The 19,036-nt window shown below is 41.3% G+C and overlaps 3 protein-coding genes across 3 annotated transcripts; 2 read left to right on the forward strand and 1 right to left on the reverse strand.

Annotated features, from left to right (window-relative positions):
- The first annotated feature begins 2,826 nt into the window (after positions 1-2,826).
- On the forward strand, positions 2,827-6,355 carry LOC127776700 (aldo-keto reductase family 4 member C10-like). Its single transcript, XM_052303224.1, has 7 exons — positions 2,827-3,219; positions 3,331-3,381; positions 3,823-3,899; positions 4,018-4,105; positions 4,629-4,904; positions 5,024-5,272; positions 6,077-6,355. Exons 1-7 carry the CDS (start codon positions 3,109-3,111, stop codon positions 6,158-6,160), a joined length of 936 nt encoding a protein of 311 aa, XP_052159184.1. The 5' UTR covers positions 2,827-3,108; the 3' UTR covers positions 6,161-6,355.
- A 7,917-nt stretch (positions 6,356-14,272) lies between these two features.
- On the forward strand, positions 14,273-16,184 carry LOC127756716 (aldo-keto reductase family 4 member C10-like). The gene is made up of 7 exons (XM_052282091.1): positions 14,273-14,535; positions 14,627-14,677; positions 14,787-14,863; positions 14,997-15,084; positions 15,178-15,450; positions 15,540-15,770; positions 16,018-16,184. The coding sequence occupies exons 1-7, from the start codon at positions 14,425-14,427 to the stop codon at positions 16,099-16,101; spliced, it is 915 nt and encodes a 304-aa protein (XP_052138051.1). The 5' UTR covers positions 14,273-14,424; the 3' UTR covers positions 16,102-16,184.
- A 114-nt stretch (positions 16,185-16,298) lies between these two features.
- Positions 16,299-19,036, reverse strand: LOC127756724 (PRA1 family protein A1-like). The gene is made up of 8 exons (XM_052282103.1): positions 18,683-19,036; positions 17,939-17,979; positions 17,761-17,839; positions 17,190-17,276; positions 17,008-17,096; positions 16,821-16,892; positions 16,614-16,739; positions 16,299-16,537 (listed from the first exon to the last, which is right to left on the reverse strand). The coding sequence occupies exons 1-7, from the start codon at positions 18,838-18,840 to the stop codon at positions 16,636-16,638; spliced, it is 630 nt and encodes a 209-aa protein (XP_052138063.1). The 5' UTR covers positions 18,841-19,036; the 3' UTR covers positions 16,299-16,537; positions 16,614-16,635.

Here is a 19,036-nt window from a genome sequence, read left to right on the forward strand (position 1 = left end):
TAATTGTTTAACTGCTAAGGGTATGACTTTAAGTACACAGGGAGATTAAGTGATTAACACCGACTAGTTTCAGCTGAGGTGATGGTGGAGGTAGGATCTATCCAATGGGATCAATTATGACTTGTTATTTACTTGACGCTATTTTTCTATTTTGTTTATAGTTTCCCATAAAATTGAAGATCTATAGATTGTTTGTCCCTTCAGATAAGCGATGATGCTACTGGAATTCTACATTTGCCTCGACGCCGGTGACTCTCGAACTCTGGCAGAGAACCCATGAATTAATGTTTTAGGGGTTGGAGGGGATGGGAGGCTGTGGGTGGCGGTAAGAGCAACTTTAGAAGAATGACTGGAGTGACGAAAGACCGACGTTGAGCGACAGAGATGGACGGATGGTGAGACGCTGACGGCAACATCAAAGGGATGAAAGAAAGCGGTGGTCGGGATCAACGACGGGAGCTAGGGAGGCCTACTCCCTCCGTCCCATAAAAAATAAATAAACTAGATATGGCATATTATACTAAAACAAATCTGGACAAACGTATATTTAGATTTATAGTAGTAGGATATGTTACATCCAGTACTAGGTTGGTTTTTTATGGGACGGAGGGGGTATGTGGTTAGGAAGTTGGGACAATGATAAGATAGAAGAGTGGAGGCGTGGCGAGGGGAAATAACGTTAGACTGAAAGACGTACTCCCTCCGTCAAAAAAAGCTAACCTAGGCAAGGATGTGACGTCCAGTTTTCGTTATACCATGTGCTCGATTTGTTACACCATGTAGTATCCCATTCTTACTTAGGATGGTTTTTTTGGATGGAGGGAGTAGTAGAAGTAGACAAGCTACTATGTATCTAGCTAGGGAAAAAGGAGGAATAAGTTAGGGGACGAAAGATGTAGAGGGCGACGACAACGATGTGGTTGGTCAGAAGAAGTGAGGAGGGGTAAGGATTAGAATTATAAAGGGTAGCACAGATCTTGGAGTAATCTCAACCGTTAAAACAAGTGGCTACATTTTTTAAGAAAATCAGGTGATCAATAAAGAACAAGAAGCCCCTTAGAATCCGGTATGAGAATTTACTATTTATCATTCTCCCAAATATACATGTCTAAATAACACTCTCTTAAAATTTTATTCTCATTTACCATCCGACTCGAGTGGCGAATGAGAATGAAAATAGTAAATTTGGCATTGCAAGGAATGCCAATGGACGGGTGGAGTCATTATTTTCAGCTGCTGCCCAGCCTACGGTTCCAGCTTCCAACAGCTCGAGAAGAGTGAAGAGATGGCAACACAGACACAGGAAACGGTCGCGCGCGCCACAGCGACAGCGATAGAGCCGCTCCGCGTCACGGCTTACGCTTCCGTTGCGACAAGCTCGCAGCCTCGCACGGACACAACGCTATCGACGTGGTGTCGCGTCGGCCTCAGCCTCGACCCGAACTCGTGGAGCGCGGAGCGGAAGCGCGGGCAGTGACACCACGGGGCGGCCGGCGGCGGATGCTGAGAGTGTGTCCCCATGCGTTCGGCATCTCGCGCTGCGCGGGGCGGCGGGGGTCAAAACTACATCGTGTGCGATGTGGACAAAAAAGGTTTCTCCGTTTTCTCCTTTAGGCCGGAGATTCCCCCGGCCGAATCCGGCGAATCGGCAAAAGCGGCCACATGCGGCCAACAGTTGGTGCACGTTATTGTCAAAAACCAGTCCTTACGCAAGACGCCACGAGGTCTCAACCCGGAGAGGAACTACATGAATGAATAACAAAGACGTGATTGAAACAAATACGGAGTAGTACGTGGTTAGGACCTCTATTATCGAGTAATGATACTCGTTAGGACAAGAGACAATTGAAGCCAGTAGACGCAAAAACGTACTCCTCGTAGAGGTCACACTAGTACTCCCTCCATTCCATAATATAAGGCCCCCTTTAATTCAAAAGAAATTCATAAGAATTTTAAAGAATTTTATTTCTATAGGAATTTTTACTATATATTCCTTTGAATCAAATGAATGAATGAATCCTATAGAATCCTATGAAATTCCTACGGAATGCCTCTTCCCATACAAGTTTTGGAGGAAATTTAGCATGAGGTAAAACCTCATGTTAAGAATCCTTTGAGTCTTTATATCTCCTCAAATTCCTGTGTTTTTTCTACAGCTCAATCAAATGGTCATTCCTATGTTTTTCAAATGGTTATTCCTATGTTTTTTCTGTGTTTTGTAATCCTCTGTTTTACACTTGTATTCCTATGAGAATCCTATGTTTTTCCTATTCCTCCGTTTTTTCATTCCTATGATTCAAAGAGGGCACAACCACTTTTTTTAAAAATGTTTCTAATATAAGACATGCATGTAAGCATGCAATTAACTATGACATCTAATCCTATTAGATGCATATATTATATTTATTAGGATAATCCAAATTACAAGATGATAATAATTATTTCTTGGTCTTTGGGTTAAGGGTAGTTGTGCTTTATATTTTGGAATGGAGGAAGTATCTACTACCTCTGTCCCAAAATAAACACAACCATGAGTTTCTGCGCCCAATTTTGATCGTCCGTCTTATTTAAATTTTTTTATGATTAGTATTTTTATTGTTATGAGATGATAAAACATGAATACTACTTTACTCGTGGCATATTTTTTTAGTTTTTTTTTAAAATTAAATGAGATAAACGATTAAAGTTGGACACGGAAAGTCATGGCTGTTAGACGGAGGGAGTACTAATAATGCGCCCATAATGGGCTGTCCTTGTCACGGGCTAAGCTATCCACACGATGGCACATCTAAGCCAAAGCCCCCGCTATTAATTTGCCAAACCACGACCACCTGGCGCAGACACCACACCACCACCGCAACGGAAACACGGTGAACGCCTCGTCCCGAAACCCCGGAAAGCCGGCGAGAGCTCGAGAAGTCAAGACCAACCTCGCCGAGCGGATCACTCGCACTACTCCCACCTCGCCGCCCGCCGCCGCCGCCGCCGGGTTCCCGTGCTGCGCGCGCTTCGATCTCCTTCTCCTTCTCCTTCTCGCGGCCGTTCTTGTGCGTGAGTGAGAGACAGTGAGGTGGTGGGAGACCCGTGGGAAGGGAGAGGGGGGCGGAAATGGCGAAGCACTTCGTGCTCAACACCGGCGCCAAGATCCCCTCCGTGGGCCTCGGCACCTGGCAGTCCGACCCCGGCGTCGTCGGCAACGCCGTCTACGCCGCCGTCAAGGTTTCCCCCATTCACCCGCGCTTCCTCCTCCTCCTCCCCTTTTTCGTTTCTTCCCCCATTTGGCTTATTATGTCTGGCAAATCAATGTAATACTGTTCTCGGATCGTGCAGGCGGGGTATCGGCACATCGATTGCGCCAGTGCGTACAACAACGAAAAGGAGGTAACTTGGTTTCTCCAAAGCTCTGAATCGTTCACGAATTACTGGGGCATCACTCTGCGTGTTCTTGTTTGAAACGATTGGCGTATGAATTTTGCATTAGTAACATGGGTGATAATAACAGAAGAAAGGCACAAAAAAAAGTATTTGGAAACTTCTACTCCTTCATTTTTATATTTGGCAAAGAAGATTCATCCATTTTATATATATGGACAGTGAATTATTAGTACTTTAGAAAGGTTGATGACACCTTCACAAAAAAGAAGGAAGAAAGTAGGGGCAGATCCGCTCTACTTTTAGGGCATGTATAATCCGCACTACTCAAAACTAAGTAGCACTTACCCTTCTTGCTTACTACCACGTGCTTTACACCTGGTCCAATGTTATCTCGTTTCAAGACAAGTAATATAACAAACAATTAACAAACACATTTTGGGTTTTCAGGTAGGGTTGGCTCTGAAGAAGCTATTTGAAGAGGGTGTGGTCAAACGCGAAGATCTGTTTATCACGTCTAAGCTATGGTAACCTCAAATTTATGTGTGATTGGCCTGTAATTATGTCTTTGCAGTTGAATTGGAATTCCAGTGCTTGCTTGGAGCTTTACTTCAACTGATCAGAGGTGATGGGTATGTTTGTCAGGTGTGATCATCATTCCCCAGAGGATGTGCCTGAGGCACTAGATGCTACCTTGAATGACTTACAGCTTGAGTACCTGGATCTTTACCTCGTACGTATCTTCTTTTATTAAGAATTTGGTTCAATATGTGACTTGCTTGATTCTGTTCTCTCTACCATCAAGGTCTTGCTTTGGAACCATTGGCATCATCAACCTATAGCAACTAGCTCTATTTCTATATGCTGCAGAATAGGTCTCCCCATTTGTCAGTGCGCGTTGATAGCTAATGTTACATTGTCCAGAAAAATTTCTGCAATCTGCTATGGAATACACCTGAGCCATCCATATCAGAATCATCAGCATTCTGTTATATGTGCTAGACTGCTAGTCCATTGCATATTTGCATGACAATTTCCTTTTATCATTCATCCATGCAACCACAATAAACAAAGTACTCCTTGTTTTGGTATCAGTTCGATTGTTCACCTTGAATGACTTACATTGAAGTATACTCTCCACATAAATTGGGGCATATACCTGTGGTTAACTTTTAATTTAGCAGATTCCTTTGTTAAAATGTTTCAGCATCTTGTTACACTAATCAGAATTTCTAATCACCATTATATTTATGCAGATTCATTGGCCATTCAGAACCAAGAAGGGATCCAGCATTGGCAAACCTGAAAGCTACTTACCACCTGACATCCCATCTACCTGGGCAGCAATGGAGAAGTTATATGATTCTGGCAAAAGTCGTGCCATTGGTGTGAGTAACTTCTCATCGAAAAAATTGGGTGACCTGCTTGCTGCAGCCCGTGTACCTCCAGCTGTTGACCAGGTGGAGTGCCATCCTGGTTGGCAGCAGATGAAGCTGCATAACTTTTGCCAGTCAACGGGCATTCATCTTTCTGTAAGTCTACATACTAAAAAACTGAGTCAATCCTCTGACTGATATTAGTAATGAACAAATGACACCTGTGGTTTTTCCTTTTCTGAAACCTACTGATCCTTTTCTTCCTCCTTTTTTAGGCATACTCGCCGCTAGGTTCACCTGGTTCAACATTTATGAACGGCAATGTCCTTAAGGAACCCATCATTATCTCGATTGCAGAGAAGCTTGGCAAAACTCCTGCACAAGTGGCGCTGCGCTGGAACATTCAGATGGGTCACAGTGTACTCCCAAAAAGTGTGAGTGAAGAAAGGATAAAGCAGAACTTAGATGTTTATGACTGGTCTATTCCAGAGGACTTGCTTGCTAAGTTCTCGGAGATTAAGCAGGTTAGTTCAACTTTCTTTGAGCACCTATATTTGTCATCTATGTTTTCACTTTTCATACATGTGAACAGACTGTTTCTTAACAGCGAGTGTTTGCTTCATATGATTGGGATAAAATTACATTGATACTTGGTAACAATTGATACCGGGCTATATATAGAGAGCAAACTGATGTTGCAAAAGTTCTCCATAAAATGTTTCTTAATTCTATATGACAACCTTTATCCTTGGAAACAAATTTGCTTGTAAATACTCTCCAAAGAAATTTGTTTACCTTGAAGCATACTAGATTGTAGAAACTTAGTGTATTGTTTGTTAGCATCTGCTTGTTTTGGAACATCAGTGCCAGGATACTCTTAGGAACATTCTTTTATCCCTTATTACACCTGTTCAGGGAAACATATGCGCAGCAACAAGCATCAATTATATAGTTCAGAGATCACACATGATAATGCAGTGACGTGTATGCTCAAGGCTACTCTTTGTAATTTGTAATATCTGAGCAATTTTTTACTCAGCTTCGATCTCTGATGATTATGTTACTTGTTTCATTTCTCATTATATTTGCTGCTTTTCTATTGTAATGTCATGTGACATGACAAACTGTCTGTTCAGGTTTGGCTTTATGTTGCCAGTACTCACTAGTGGCCGCAGGACAATTTTGTAGGTCTTGCGCAGTGTGCTAGTATTTTGTTTGCCATCAATCTAGTACAGCTCACTCATTAATTCAATATCTTGCACCCCTTCCACTAACTCATATAGCAGTACACCAGTTATTTCTGACGTTAATTGTTTTATGGTGTTCAGGTTAGGCTGCTCAGGGGCAACTTCATTGTCAATCCACAGAGCGTTTACAAGACCCATGAGGAGCTCTGGGACGGGGAAATTTAGGAGTTCCGTCAGTGCCAATCACGCTTATTGAACATTGATTTTATTAGCAAATTTACGCATATTTAATGTTTGGTGGTTCAGTGCTCTCGAGCTCCTCTGTCCTATGTAATGAAGTGCTTGATCAGCAGCATCATGTTCCCTTGGAAATCCTTTTTACTGCTCCTCTGAATAAAACTGGAATGCCATTTTGGTGCTTGTGCTTCGCATCTGGCATCATTTATCCCGTTATTCCCGTGCTACTTGTTTGACTATGTCCTTGGATCATCAAATTCCCTCGCTGAAATTACTTAGCAGCCTAGCAGGCTAATCAACAAAAAGAAATTATATATGTACCCTGAATTGCTGCTGGTAGCTGGTATTCAGCCATGCCTCACCAACGATTCTAGCTTCTTTCTGTTTTTATTCTTAGCACCGAAGGTGTGCCGTCGTTTGTGCACTTCCCTTTTCTATTGAGCCATGATATTGACTGTATTTCTTCCGTCTCATAAAAAACAAATCTAAGATAGAATATGACTATATTAATACTACAAATCTAAACAGCTCCTAAAACTATGAATTTGAATCTGGTTGCCTAGATTCGTAATAATAGAATATGTTCCATCATATCTAGGTTTATTTTTAAGAGTACATTTATTAAATTCCCATGTTTTAGGTGTAATTGTGATTTTACCCCTACTTAAGTAGACTTTACGATTTTACCCTTAATTTTCTCGAACTGAATAATCCGTTTACCCTTGGTTTAGATGTCCAGTCCCACATAAAGTGAGTTCAAGAAATTAGAAAATTGACTAAGAAAATATAAATACTCTACTAACCCTCACCTATTCAAACAAATCCACTGCCCCCACTCTAAATCCCCTCACAACCAAAATCGACATCCCGATCCCCTCCCGTACTTGGCGGTGGCCCGTGGGCCATGGCGGAGCAAGCGGTGATGGCGGAAGCAGCGCACGGGAGCGGGGCGGAGCAGGCCGAAGAGGGGCACTTCACATCTTCTAACCTGTTCCCCCCTCCAAAACCATAACCAAGGGGTGGTGCTGCCGTGATGCGTTGCCCTGGGGCGACGGGAGTTGTATGTCATAAAGGAAAAAGCTTAAGGGCTTATTCGTTTTAAAGGATTTTTTCATTCATAGGATTAGGAAAAATGAAGGAATAGAGATGGTTGTGGAGTTCAATCCTATGGGAAGCTAAACCTCAGGAATTGAAAAAAAATGTGCATTCGGATACACCACAGGAGAAGTGTAGGAAATCTGCCATTTGAAATATATTTTTTTAAGTTTGCATCAACTGACATCGGCCCTCAACTAGCCGTTAGCTTTGAAGTGCATAAATAGCCCTCGTTAGCCTTGTGCACCATTCTCCCCTGTTCTTTCTATTTGCTCATCAACTGTGGAAGAAGCTTGCTGATCCTTTGTTCTTCTCTTCACTATCTGCATAATTTTTCCAGAAGCTTTACTCATCGTCTAGCCACCATAGCTAGACGTTACTTGCTCGTGTAACAACAAGGTACTACTTGTTCATCTGGTGCACCAAAATTGTTTTTTCCTCAGCAAAAGTCTTGATTTTTAGCTCTCTTCTATTTGAGTTTACAGCATCAGTTTGGTAGCATCTGCACACCATGAATCCAAGCTACCGACGTATATCAGAAAGTGATGATGAGTTCATTCATTTTGTTCTGCCTACTTTAGGAGATTCATCACAATCATCTTGTATTAGGAGACCAATGCACACGTCAAAACTTATAGGGGGTTGCCGTGTACATGAGATTTTAACAGGACATGAAAGATTATGCAAAGGAAACTTCCGTATGGAGGTCGACATTTTTCATGCACTAGTCAATAAGTTACGTGAGAAAGAGTACCTAACTGACACAATATATGTTTCAGTAGAAGAGCAGATTGCTATATTCTTATATACAGTGGCAAAAAATGCAACCAATGAAACACTTCAAGATTGGTTTCAGCATAGTCCAGATACAATACATAGATATTTCAAAGCAGTGCTGGAAGCAATCACAAATCTCACATCTGTCTACATTCGTGCACCATCCCTACACCCACATCCAATCTTGAGGAAACCACAATTTTACCCCTTTTTTCAGGTATGGCCACTTGTTAAGTTGTTCTGATTTCATATTTTGAATATCCTATTTTTTCATGAACTGGACAAAAATAACTTTGATATGTCTTGTGTAGAATTGTATTGGTGCTATAGATGGTACTCATATCCCTATGAAACTTCCATTGGATGAGCAAGAGCCATATAGAAATAGGAAGCAAACAATCTCTCAAAATTGTATGGTTGCTTGTGATTTTGATTTGAAGTTTGTGCATATACATCCTGGATGGGAGGGATCAGCTTCAGATGCAAGAGTTTTACATGATGCACTTAATCATGGTTTTCAAGTTCCTGGTGGTAAATTTTATCTCGTAGATGCTGGTTATGCAAATACACTGCAATTTCTAGCTCCATATCGTGGTACTAGGTATCATTTAAAAGAACAAGGAAGAGCTCGTCAAAAGCCACAAAATTACAAGGAATTATTTAATCTTCGACATGCTCAACTTCGGAATCATGTTGAGAGAATTATTGGCATATGGAAAATGAGATTTCCTATACTGAAAGTTGCTTCACATTTTCCAAAAGAAAAACAGGTTGACATATCTGTTGCATGTGCTATTCTACAGAACTTTATACGCCTACAAAATGGAAATATGACTTGGCCTAGTAATGCTACCATGGATATTGATCAAGACAAGATTGTTGATGTGCCAGATGGAGACGATGACTACCAAGCTAATATACAAGAATTTAATAACTCTAGGGAAGCAGGAAATCAAATGCGAGATAACATAGCACGACAAATGTGGGATCAGTACGTATCACGGAGAACTTTAAGATAGGAACACAGTGATGAGGCTTGCAAGTTGTATTACCATCCCATGTACTTGGAATATTAATGTTGTACTGCATTAATATATCTATTCATAAGTTTTTCCTACTCAGTATATTAGCATTGATGTAGTCTGAATAAATATGGTAACCACCACATAACCAAAATACGCTAACCTGGGCTCCTGCAGTCTGACCAAAATGTGCTAACCACCACATAACCAAAATATGCTAACCTGGGCTCCTGCGGTCCGACCAATATATTCTAACCACCGCAACCAAAATATGCTATACCGGGTTGCTGCAAGCTGACCAAAATATTAACATTCCTGCAATCTGACCAAAGGTACTAGTTCTATAACTGATAATTTGGGTTGGTACGTGCAATCTCCCTTGTAATCCAAGCCAACCGTAGTGCATCACTAGAATATGATAGGAAAATTTCCCTGTTATCCTTTGATTGGAATATATCTGATGCCATTAGAATGTCACTCGTTTGTAGACCATCTAACCCTTCAAGAGCTGTGATGCACTTGTTAATGCTGTACGGATCCTCTAGTTTCTTCTCCTCAATAGCTGCAAAGCGGTCTATTTCTTCCTTCTTCAATTGTAGGTATTTCTCATGAAATCCATCAACAGGTTCAGTAGTTATCTTCTGTTTTTTTGGACGTTTATTGCTAGGCTTCTCGTGAAAAGATTGTGTGGGCATTGGTGTTGATTTAATGTGTTGCACAGGTGTTGATGGCTGCTGGGCAGAATCCAATTTTTTGTCCTCAACCTCTTCTTCAACAGAGAAACACAAACCAGATTCACCTGGACCTTGTAAACTAGGTGATGCCGTCTGATAAGAATCAACCTTCTCATCAACAGAAATAAAAGCATTATGTGCCTTGCTTGCATAATAGTCCATGCCACGGCGAGTCCTTCTTTCAGCATAACGACCTATATTTCAAGACAAAAGAGCAGGTCAACAAAAATATAAATAAAGTATGTTGTTCAATTGACAAAGCACTAAGTCTATTTCACTAACCATCGTAAAGTGCAGCCAATTCATCATAGTATGGGAAAGACTTGTCTCGCCATTGGAGGGCGTCCTTACTCTTCTTGCGAGCAGCAAATGTGTCCCAAACACTATCTGGTGCATCTACCATCATTCTCTCGTTATCCCATCCAAAGCCACTTTCAGTTACCAAATATTTTACACTTCGATAATCTTTCTTCAAATCTTGCTCTTTTTGCTTGACTTGGTTAACAGTTAACGATACACCAAACTTACAATTTAATTGGGAAACAATACTTGTCCATGCATCCTTGCTCCATGCATTGTGTGTTCGAAAACCAGGCACATCATGATCTTTCAACTGCTGAATAAGAAACAACTTCATTTGGTGACTCCATTTAGCTCTAGAACAAGCCCTTATGGTACCTAAAGCAGACAAAACATGCTCAATTTTAGTTACAGTGATCCTTCTAAGAAAGTAGCAGAACAAGCTAATTGAACTAACTAAAAAATATAGCAATACCTGTTTGTTGAGAAAGCTGTGAGGTTGAAATATCAGCTTCAACATTACTGACTCCTTGTGATTGTGAACGATGGCCTTGTTGCTCATAGTTCCGACGATTAGACATCTGTAATAAATCATAAATAGTACAGGGAGGATAAAACAGAACAAAAATTAAAGTTGGATGCTATTAAAAAATTGTGAACTGATAACTGATGTGCTCATTCTGCTCATCAAGATGCTAGCTAAGTAGCTAGAAGAAGGACCTTAATTTTACATGCATAAACATATATAGAATATGGATGAAAGAACCATATCATCCAATCGTCACCGTTAGGTGATTCATCAAACACAAACCACAAATACAGGGCTAGCTCGCCTACTACTTGTTGCTGCTCATCGCCGCCGCCCGCCGGCAACAACTTCTCTGAACCAAACAAGATTGCCATTGGGCAGACACTATGAACCCTTGTGTGTTACAGCTACGACCCCATCCGCGGCGACCCAAATGCTAAGGTGTATGCAAGGAAGCAGCAGGGGGCATCAGATCTACGCATAACAACGCAAAAGGAGGCACCAAACCTGCGATCAACGCGTCCTTGCCGATCTCTGTCGTGGCTCTTCCCGTTGTTGCCGTTGCGTCCTGTCACCTGGGCGGCGAAGGTGTATCCGGTGCCGGCGATCGATGTGGGAGAGGAGGTCCAGTACCCAATCGTGGAGACAGGAGAGGAAGTGGTATAGGAGATGGGATCAAAGGCGATGGCTTCTATGTGAGTCTGTTTGCCTCCTGTGATTTTTTTTTTATTTTCCTTTCAGCGGTACCTACCTTTTTTGTCGTGAGAGCGAAAAGATTACGCGCGCGGTGCGCTCGTGGCGCACTCTTTTCGCGCCAGGAAAATTTCCAAGAGGTCGTACTGGATGCAAAAATTCCTGTGTTTTACCGATACAGCTGGCACAAAAGGAAATTTCCCTTCAAATTTCCTATAGCTCAATCCTGTAAACCGAATGCTGTATACAGGATTCAAATCCTCTGTTTTGGAAATCCTTTGGTTTTCCTTAGAAACGAATAAGCCCTAATAGTAAGATAGCAAGTAAGATGTAAAATGTGGTGAAGAAGACACCATATAAAGATAAGAATCGACTTTGCTACAATTACCGATCAAAAATACATATTGGTAAAAAATCTATTATATAATAAAAGTCCATGAAACTTCCTACAAACGCTCTCAAGCCGCCACGTGGCGCTCTAATAAAATAGAGAAAATCCTAGAAATTCTAAGAAAAAAACAAAACATCTATCCCTTGATTTTCACTTAAATTGGTGGGTCCAATATTACACACCGTTAGATAAAATTGATCTTAAAACAAACTAAATACCATGGGTCCCACCTATCCTCCTCCCGCGCATTGGCAGGTGGAGTATATACGTACGTACTGTACTTACGCTTCCTCCCCTTTTTTTCCTTTTTTCTTCTTTTTTCAATTTATATATATAATGGATATATTTTTTAAATAATAATAATTTTACAAACAAAGAATCTACCATCATATAATTTAAACCGGTGTACTCTTTACTTTGTACTATTATTTTCAAATAATGCACTATTTTAAAATAAATTTTACACAATTATATTGTGTACCTATCAAATAAACAATATCTATATTAACAAATTTATACGTGCACTTAAACTGATGGCCCCATTATATAAATTATCGGATCTAGTTTTTACATTGGTCTATTATTCTCAGGTAATGCACTGTTTCAAAATAAGGTCTACACCATTATATTGTGTATCCATTATATTAACAATTTAAAATCTATATTAACTAATTTACACTTACACTAGAACTGGTGGACATATTATTATAATCATTGGATCTATTGTTTGCTAATAAATAAAGCGTCCGAAATTCTCTTTTTGCCTGCTGCACAACGCACGTCTGCACCTTGGCCTTTCGCACGTGTGACAAAGCATAGTGTCTGAGACATCTAAGGTGATCACAACCGCTGTAGCGCTACCGCTTTGCCACATATCAAATCATATATGAAGATGATTAATTTTGTTAATAACATGAAAATAAAATTAAAGGTGATGCAGCGAGAGAATAATTAAGCACCATGGGTTGTGTTTTTCTCAACACTAATTAGCTCTGTTTAAGTTGAAACCGAGAGTTGATTACATAATAATTATAATGTATTTGTGTTATGTCGTATTTGGATTTTGTACTATTTATCCGTACAGGTGAAAGGAATCATTATGTTATAAATGTGAGTGCAATATTGACGAATATCAATAGAACTCTTAGTACGACAAGGGTGATAAAGGGAGTTTGAGGCCCTCTCTTTTTTTCCCGATTCCATATTTTGGGTTTTTTTTTGCACGCTTTCCAAGTTTCTAAATGATGTCTTCTTTAAACAACATTCTAACTTTTTAGAAGTCAATTCATTCGTTTATACCCTCAAATAGCTATCACATAAATTATATAATTCATCAATTTCAGCTATCCTAAACCTTAAGTACTACATATTTTTTTCATGCGAGTCATGGTGATCAGTAAATTGGTGATCAACGGATCATCGAAGTCGTAAGATGAATATGTAAGAGTTACTCTGAACAATTGTAAATAGGTGTCAAAATTAATTGCTATTAATTAGACATCTAATGGCTTGCTAGCCACAAAATTAATTTCTCTCTACATATATATAAACATGGACGAAGTTGGAACAAATATTACCATACGTCCCATACATATATATTGCGCAGTTAATATTCTAATTAGTCATTTAAAATTCCTTAAAATGCTCTCAAGCTACCACGTGATGCTCTAATAAATTAGGGCAAATATTAGAAATTCTAAGAAAAAAACAAAGTATCTGTTACTTGATTTTCACTTAAATCGGTAGGTCCAATATTATAAACCGTTAGATTAAATTGATCTTAGAACAAACTAAATACTACGAGGTCCCACCTCAGCATAGGTATGCACCTACGTGCATGGGTACGTATGCCTCCCCTCCCTTTTTTATTTTTCTCTTTCTTCTTTTTTTTCCCATGAATATGCTTCCCTCCCTTTATTACTATATCATGCGTCTTCATGAGACGATTTAATCAAAAGAATTTTGAGTATCATGCACTCACATTTTTTATTTGCGGCCATACTACACGTATGTATATAGATGGACTGTATGATAATTAACTAGCAATACTTTTTTATTTACTCGAGAAAAAAAACATGATTCAAAAGTTGTAAGTACTTAATCCATCCCCTATTCAAAAGTTTGTGAATGGTTTTCTAAGATACCTCAAGAAAAACAGAACCTTTAATTTAATTTATTATAAAATAACATTATCTAAACTTTAGTTTGCCCTAAATCTATGAGACAAAATTTCTGAACAAACAATAATCTTACCTTTTAAAAATATAAGTGCACGCGCGGACCACATTCCTAGTTATCCTAATAGTAACATTCTCAAGCCGAACCTTTCATTTGATAATTGTCACTTGTTCTTGATTGCAATTTTAGCATCGCAGAAAGCAATTCTCTTGCAGGTGGCAGGTGGGATCCGCCGGCTGACATACGATGTCACTGACATGCGGGACCCCTGGTTGAGCACCTCAATGTGCTTCGGATTTCATTTCACACTATAATCGCGACAGGTCCTCGCCTCCTCGGTCGTTTGCGCAGCCTCTGTTGAATAGCTTGTTCCGTTTTTTAAAAGACATGGCATCTCAACAATACTCCTGATTTTCTACTACTGATTTTCCCTTCGTCAAGCGACTCCAAAACGTGCCCCATATCTAATCTGTCTCGCACGCGGCCGGCGGCGGAAGAGCAGAGCATCAGGCGCGTGTGGATAGCCGGAGGACATGGCCACCCACTTCACGCTCAACACCGGAGCACGCATCCCCTCGGTGGGCCTCGGCACCTACAAGGCCGGCACCGGCGTCGTCGCCGACGTGGTCTCCGCCGCCGTCAAGGTCGGTCTCTCTGAACACTTGCTGTTTACTTGTACGCCCGTATCCATATGCATATATTGTTCTAAGTTTACTTGCTGAGTTGCTGTGGCAGGCAGGGTACCGGCACATAGACTGCGCGCCGCTGTACAAGAACGAGCAGGAGGTAGTAAGGCTATTCCCTGCAAATCTTTGAAGTGTTGAGTGTTCTATCCTCGATTGGCATGAATTGCACCGGTTTAACTTGTGAGAGTGATTTTTGTGTGTGCTCCTAGATTGGTGGTGCTCTGAAGAAGCTCTTCGATGATGGGGTTGTCAAGCGGGAAGACCTCTTCATCACCTCCAAGATATGGTGCTGACTGCTGCTGTCTTGTTCCTTCTATTGACCGACCTCAACTTCTGAACGCTACTAGTAGTGCAAGTTTATTCTGCTATTTCGAATTATGTTCTATCCCTTCCTCTTGAAGACGTCCCAAACTCTGCAGGTGCAGCGACCTCGCACCTGAAGATGTCCCACTCGCAATGGATAGTACACTGAAAGATCTGCAGCTGGATTACGTTGATCTGTATCTGGTAAGCTCATCATGATCAGCGTAAACGTAGACAGTGAAAGGTTTGCCATTTTGCTCTGCTTCTGACAGGTGCCCAACGGTGCAATCTCTGCAGATTCATTGGCCGTTTCAGATCAAGAAAGGCACGGAGCTCAGTCCAGAGAACTTCGTCAAGCCTGACATACCCAGCACCTGGCGAGCGATGGAGCAGCTGTACGATTCAGGCAAAGCTCGCGCGATCGGCGTGAGCAATTTCTCCTCCAAGAAGCTTGGCGATCTGCTCTGCGTCGCCCGCGTCCCTCCGGCCGTTGATCAGGTCGAGTGCCACCCGGGCTGGCAGCAGGCGAAGCTCAGAGCGTTCTGCCACACCAGTGGCGTTCATCTCTCTGTAAGTCCTGCATGTTTCTGAGCTCATCGATCACTTGATATGTAGTAGTAGCATTGTGCTGTGGTTCACTGCTCACATGATTCTTGCAGGCGTATGCTCCATTGGGCAGGATGAAGGGCATCGCCGTTGATTCGGTGTTGCCATCGGTAGCCGAGATGCTAGGAAGAACTCCGGCTCAGGTTGCTCTGCGCTGGGGTCTTCAGCAGGGTCAGAGTGTGCTTCCCAAGAGCGTCAGTGAGGCGAGGTTGAAGGAGAACATGGATCTGTTTGGTTGGTCTATTCCTGAGGAACTGTGTGCCAAGCTCTCTGAAATCGAACAGGCAAGTGCATCCAACCTTTCAGCTGTCTCAAGTGCAGAAAACAGTTTCACTTCTGTCTTCATATCTTATGCAATTCCGGATGAATAAATTTCATACAGTTCTGAACTTCCGATAAGTTAGTAACCAGTACAGAAAAAAGTACTATTGAACAAAATGCAAGTATAGTGGATACGCCAAGGGTTTCTTGTAGTTGTAGGCCTTGTATTGGAATTGTAATAACTGAAAATGCATTGTTCATGTTGGACAGGTTAAGCAAATCAGAGGAGATGGATTTGCTCACCCCGAGAGTGTCTACAAAACCTACGAGGAGCTTTTTGATGGAGAAATCTAAAAGAATGGAAATCACCTATGTGAAACAAAATGTGCCATTACTGTAAAAGAACGATGAAAAATAACAGGCATTTCACAACAATATCTTTTTTCTTCTCTTCAGGATAGCTGTCTCTTTTACATGCTGTTCCTTCCCCAATGTATCAAAATACAGTAGAAGTTTTGGACCAGAAGCTAAAACTATGGAGGTCCATGTGGTGGGGGACTAGAATAATCCACAATCTAAAGCCAAATCCATAAACTGGAGAAAATAGCATGCCTATTTTTAATCTCCCACAATTAAAGAGTCGCAAGAGGCAGCAGAGATATGGAACTTGGTAACATTTTTACCACATAAATCTGCAGAGAAAATCAAGAAATTCGAAAGCACACTGAAGTAGGTCCTTCTACATTGCACCACCGCAGAGACATCCAATAAGCAGCTCCACAATGATGCACTGACAGAACAGGTAGCACTTTAAGCCCTTCGCTAGATTCAATTTTCGACCATAAGACAGCGATGAAGGCACTCACATGGGGTAGACAAAAAGGGCGTTTAAAACTCGCTATAATTCCGCCATACTGCTCGAAATTCCTCCCTGAATGTGTTCAGGCGTGCTTTCAGATTAGGTGTTCTGAAACTGGCGTGAAGCAAGGTTGCTGCAAGGCACAAACTTATATATTAGGCACAGTGTGATACATGCACAATTTTAAAATTTTAAACCTCAAGTTTGGCCTTACCAAGCAGACCAACAATTAGTGCCCACAGAACCGTAAGGAGACTACATGAGGTCATCCAGAGGAAGCAGCTTACTGCAAAAATAAAATAAATTATATGTTGAGTTCATTATTTATTTAGTTGTTTTTTTTAAAAAAAAAAAACTATGGTCTAGAATAGTATGTATGGAGGTCAGTGCTTTATACTAACCAACAGAAAATAATACAACAAAAACCCATCGAGGCCGGCCACAAATATGAATTGATCTTTTTGAGCTTGGTCGGCCACGAATGACAGGTCTGCAAATATCAGCAATGTTGTTAGCCCGTTCTTCTGAGACTCTTTAAAAAAAGAAGAATGTTATAGAAGAAATAGGGGGAGAGGATCCCCACCTTAAGGGTGGCCTCATCTTTGCTGCTAAATGTGGTGAAAATTGTCTGACTGTCCTTGTGACTTTCTCATTGAATGTAACTGCAAAACTGCATATCAAACATGAATCATTTGAAAAAGCAGTTCTAGTGGGAGTATCACTATTTCTAGTGGAGTGGACAAACATAGGAATTGACTACAGAAATACACATATGAGCATAAAATCTGTCAGTTATCTAATGAGTGTTAAGTTTTTTTTCTCAAAAACATAGAAGAACAGCGTATCATTTCATTAAGGGGAAGAAAAAACAAAGTGTTAAGTTGTTAACATATAACTGGTGCAAGAGTGCTGATATGAGCCCTTAAGCTAAAATATGAAATGCAGATGTCTCCCAATCTATACCCATTGATAATAATAACAGCAGATGCTTAGCAGATTCAAAATCAAACAACATTTATGTGTTGGAAGGAATGCGACATGCGAAATAGGGGTTAATGTCACATTTGCAGGTTAAAGGAAGAACAGCTTGTAAAGTGCAAAATATCTTTCTTCACAAGAGCACTAACGGTGCCTTCAATTGAATCCAAACTTACCTGTCATTGAGAAATGCAATGCTGAGGCCTGTTGAAAAAGCTGCAAGGATGGAAACTGGTTTCCGGAGAAAGCCCATCCCTGCAAAAAGAGAGACACAAGATGACTATGTGAAAGTCAAAAAAATAGTAGGGATGGGGAGGTTGGGGGAGTACAGCACATAGAGGTCTCTCTGCCTACCAAGAATGAACATGATCAAGATGAAGTAGTTCGTCCTGTAGCTGCAAACCAGCAAAAACGTTGGAAATTAACTTTGTTGAAAGATGTAACATGGTACAAAACAAATATGTATTTACAATATAAGTTCTAATGTAAAATGGTAGAGGAACTTCCAGGTTCTATTCCTAAATAATATCGATATGCTGCCTTCCTATGTACACGTTAAAATCAAAGTACCTGTTCACATATTCTATGATTATAGGTTACTGTTGATCATCGGTTCCATACAAAATATTGTATCACACTCAGAGGATAACCGTGTGGTTTACTATAATATGGAAACATCACGGAAGTTTTGATTATGCACCTTTTATACTCCCCTAAGTCTCACATATAAAATTCCATGATGTAGCCAAGCTACCAATAAATTTCAAGTCACGATTTAGTGAGCTACACCTAACTAGAATTATCAGCAAACGCACACCTCACAGAACAAGTTATAATCAAATCTAGATTCCTCGTTTAACTCCAAAAGTAGAATTCAGATCGATGCCCTACACACATTACATGTGAAACATCTCTGCAGCAGCTAACGTATCGTTCCAAATGAATCTAAACAGTTGGCACCTCATGCATCGCCCCCTATTCCAACCCGATTTAACCCAAATCACAGTGGGCCAACCAATCTAGCTCACTCATTCTTCGATTCGTGAGGAGAGGCACAGAGGTGGGAGGTAGATTCGAGATAGAAGCCGTACTACTTACTAGTAGAGGTTGCACTTGAGGCGGCTGGTCCACTTGGAGTAGGATCGCGGGGCGGTGAAGCGGGAGAAGAACTCGGAGACGGGGCGCGGCGGCGTCGACCAGTCCACCTCCCGCAGCGCGTCCACCAGATCCTCCGCAGTCACGGAGCTCCAGTCCATCGCCGCCGCCGCCGCCGCCGCCTGAGCCGACGAGCTCGCCGCCGGCTAGGAAATCCGGTGACCTAGAGAGGAGATGGCGAGTCGGCGGCGACGCTTCTAGATGGTTCGAAACCGACGAGGAGAGGGCGTGAGGAGGGGCAAGTGGTTCGTGGAAGAGCTGTTCGGATTCGGCGACGTGTGGCTTGGTCGGATCGGA

This window comes from Oryza glaberrima, chromosome 1 (assembly GCF_000147395.1).
Source record: "Oryza glaberrima chromosome 1, OglaRS2, whole genome shotgun sequence".
NCBI classification, from domain to species: Eukaryota; Viridiplantae; Streptophyta; class Magnoliopsida; order Poales; family Poaceae; genus Oryza; species Oryza glaberrima.

Bases quoted from the DNA above. Each gene is read 5' to 3' on its own strand.
- LOC127776700 (XM_052303224.1), top strand. From the start codon at position 3,109: ATGGCGAAGCACTTCGTGCTCAACACCGGCGCCAAGATCCCCTCCGTG. The intron at 3,220-3,330 runs GTTTCCCCCATT...CGGATCGTGCAG, and splicing joins CCGTCTACGCCGCCGTCAAG to GCGGGGTATCGGCACATCGA. The intron at 4,905-5,023 runs GTAAGTCTACAT...CTCCTTTTTTAG, and splicing joins CAACGGGCATTCATCTTTCT to GCATACTCGCCGCTAGGTTC.
- LOC127756716 (XM_052282091.1), top strand. From the start codon at position 14,425: ATGGCCACCCACTTCACGCTCAACACCGGAGCACGCATCCCCTCGGTG. The intron at 14,536-14,626 runs GTCGGTCTCTCT...TTGCTGTGGCAG, and splicing joins TGGTCTCCGCCGCCGTCAAG to GCAGGGTACCGGCACATAGA. The intron at 15,085-15,177 runs GTAAGCTCATCA...CAATCTCTGCAG, and splicing joins ATTACGTTGATCTGTATCTG to ATTCATTGGCCGTTTCAGAT.
- LOC127756724 (XM_052282103.1), bottom strand. From the start codon at position 18,840: ATGGACTGGAGCTCCGTGACTGCGGAGGATCTGGTGGACGCGCTGCGG. The intron at 17,980-18,682 runs GTAAGTAGTACG...GCTGGTTTGCAG, and splicing joins CTCAAGTGCAACCTCTACTA to CTACAGGACGAACTACTTCA. The intron at 17,840-17,938 runs GTAGGCAGAGAG...CTCTTTTTGCAG, and splicing joins CTTGATCATGTTCATTCTTG to GGATGGGCTTTCTCCGGAAA.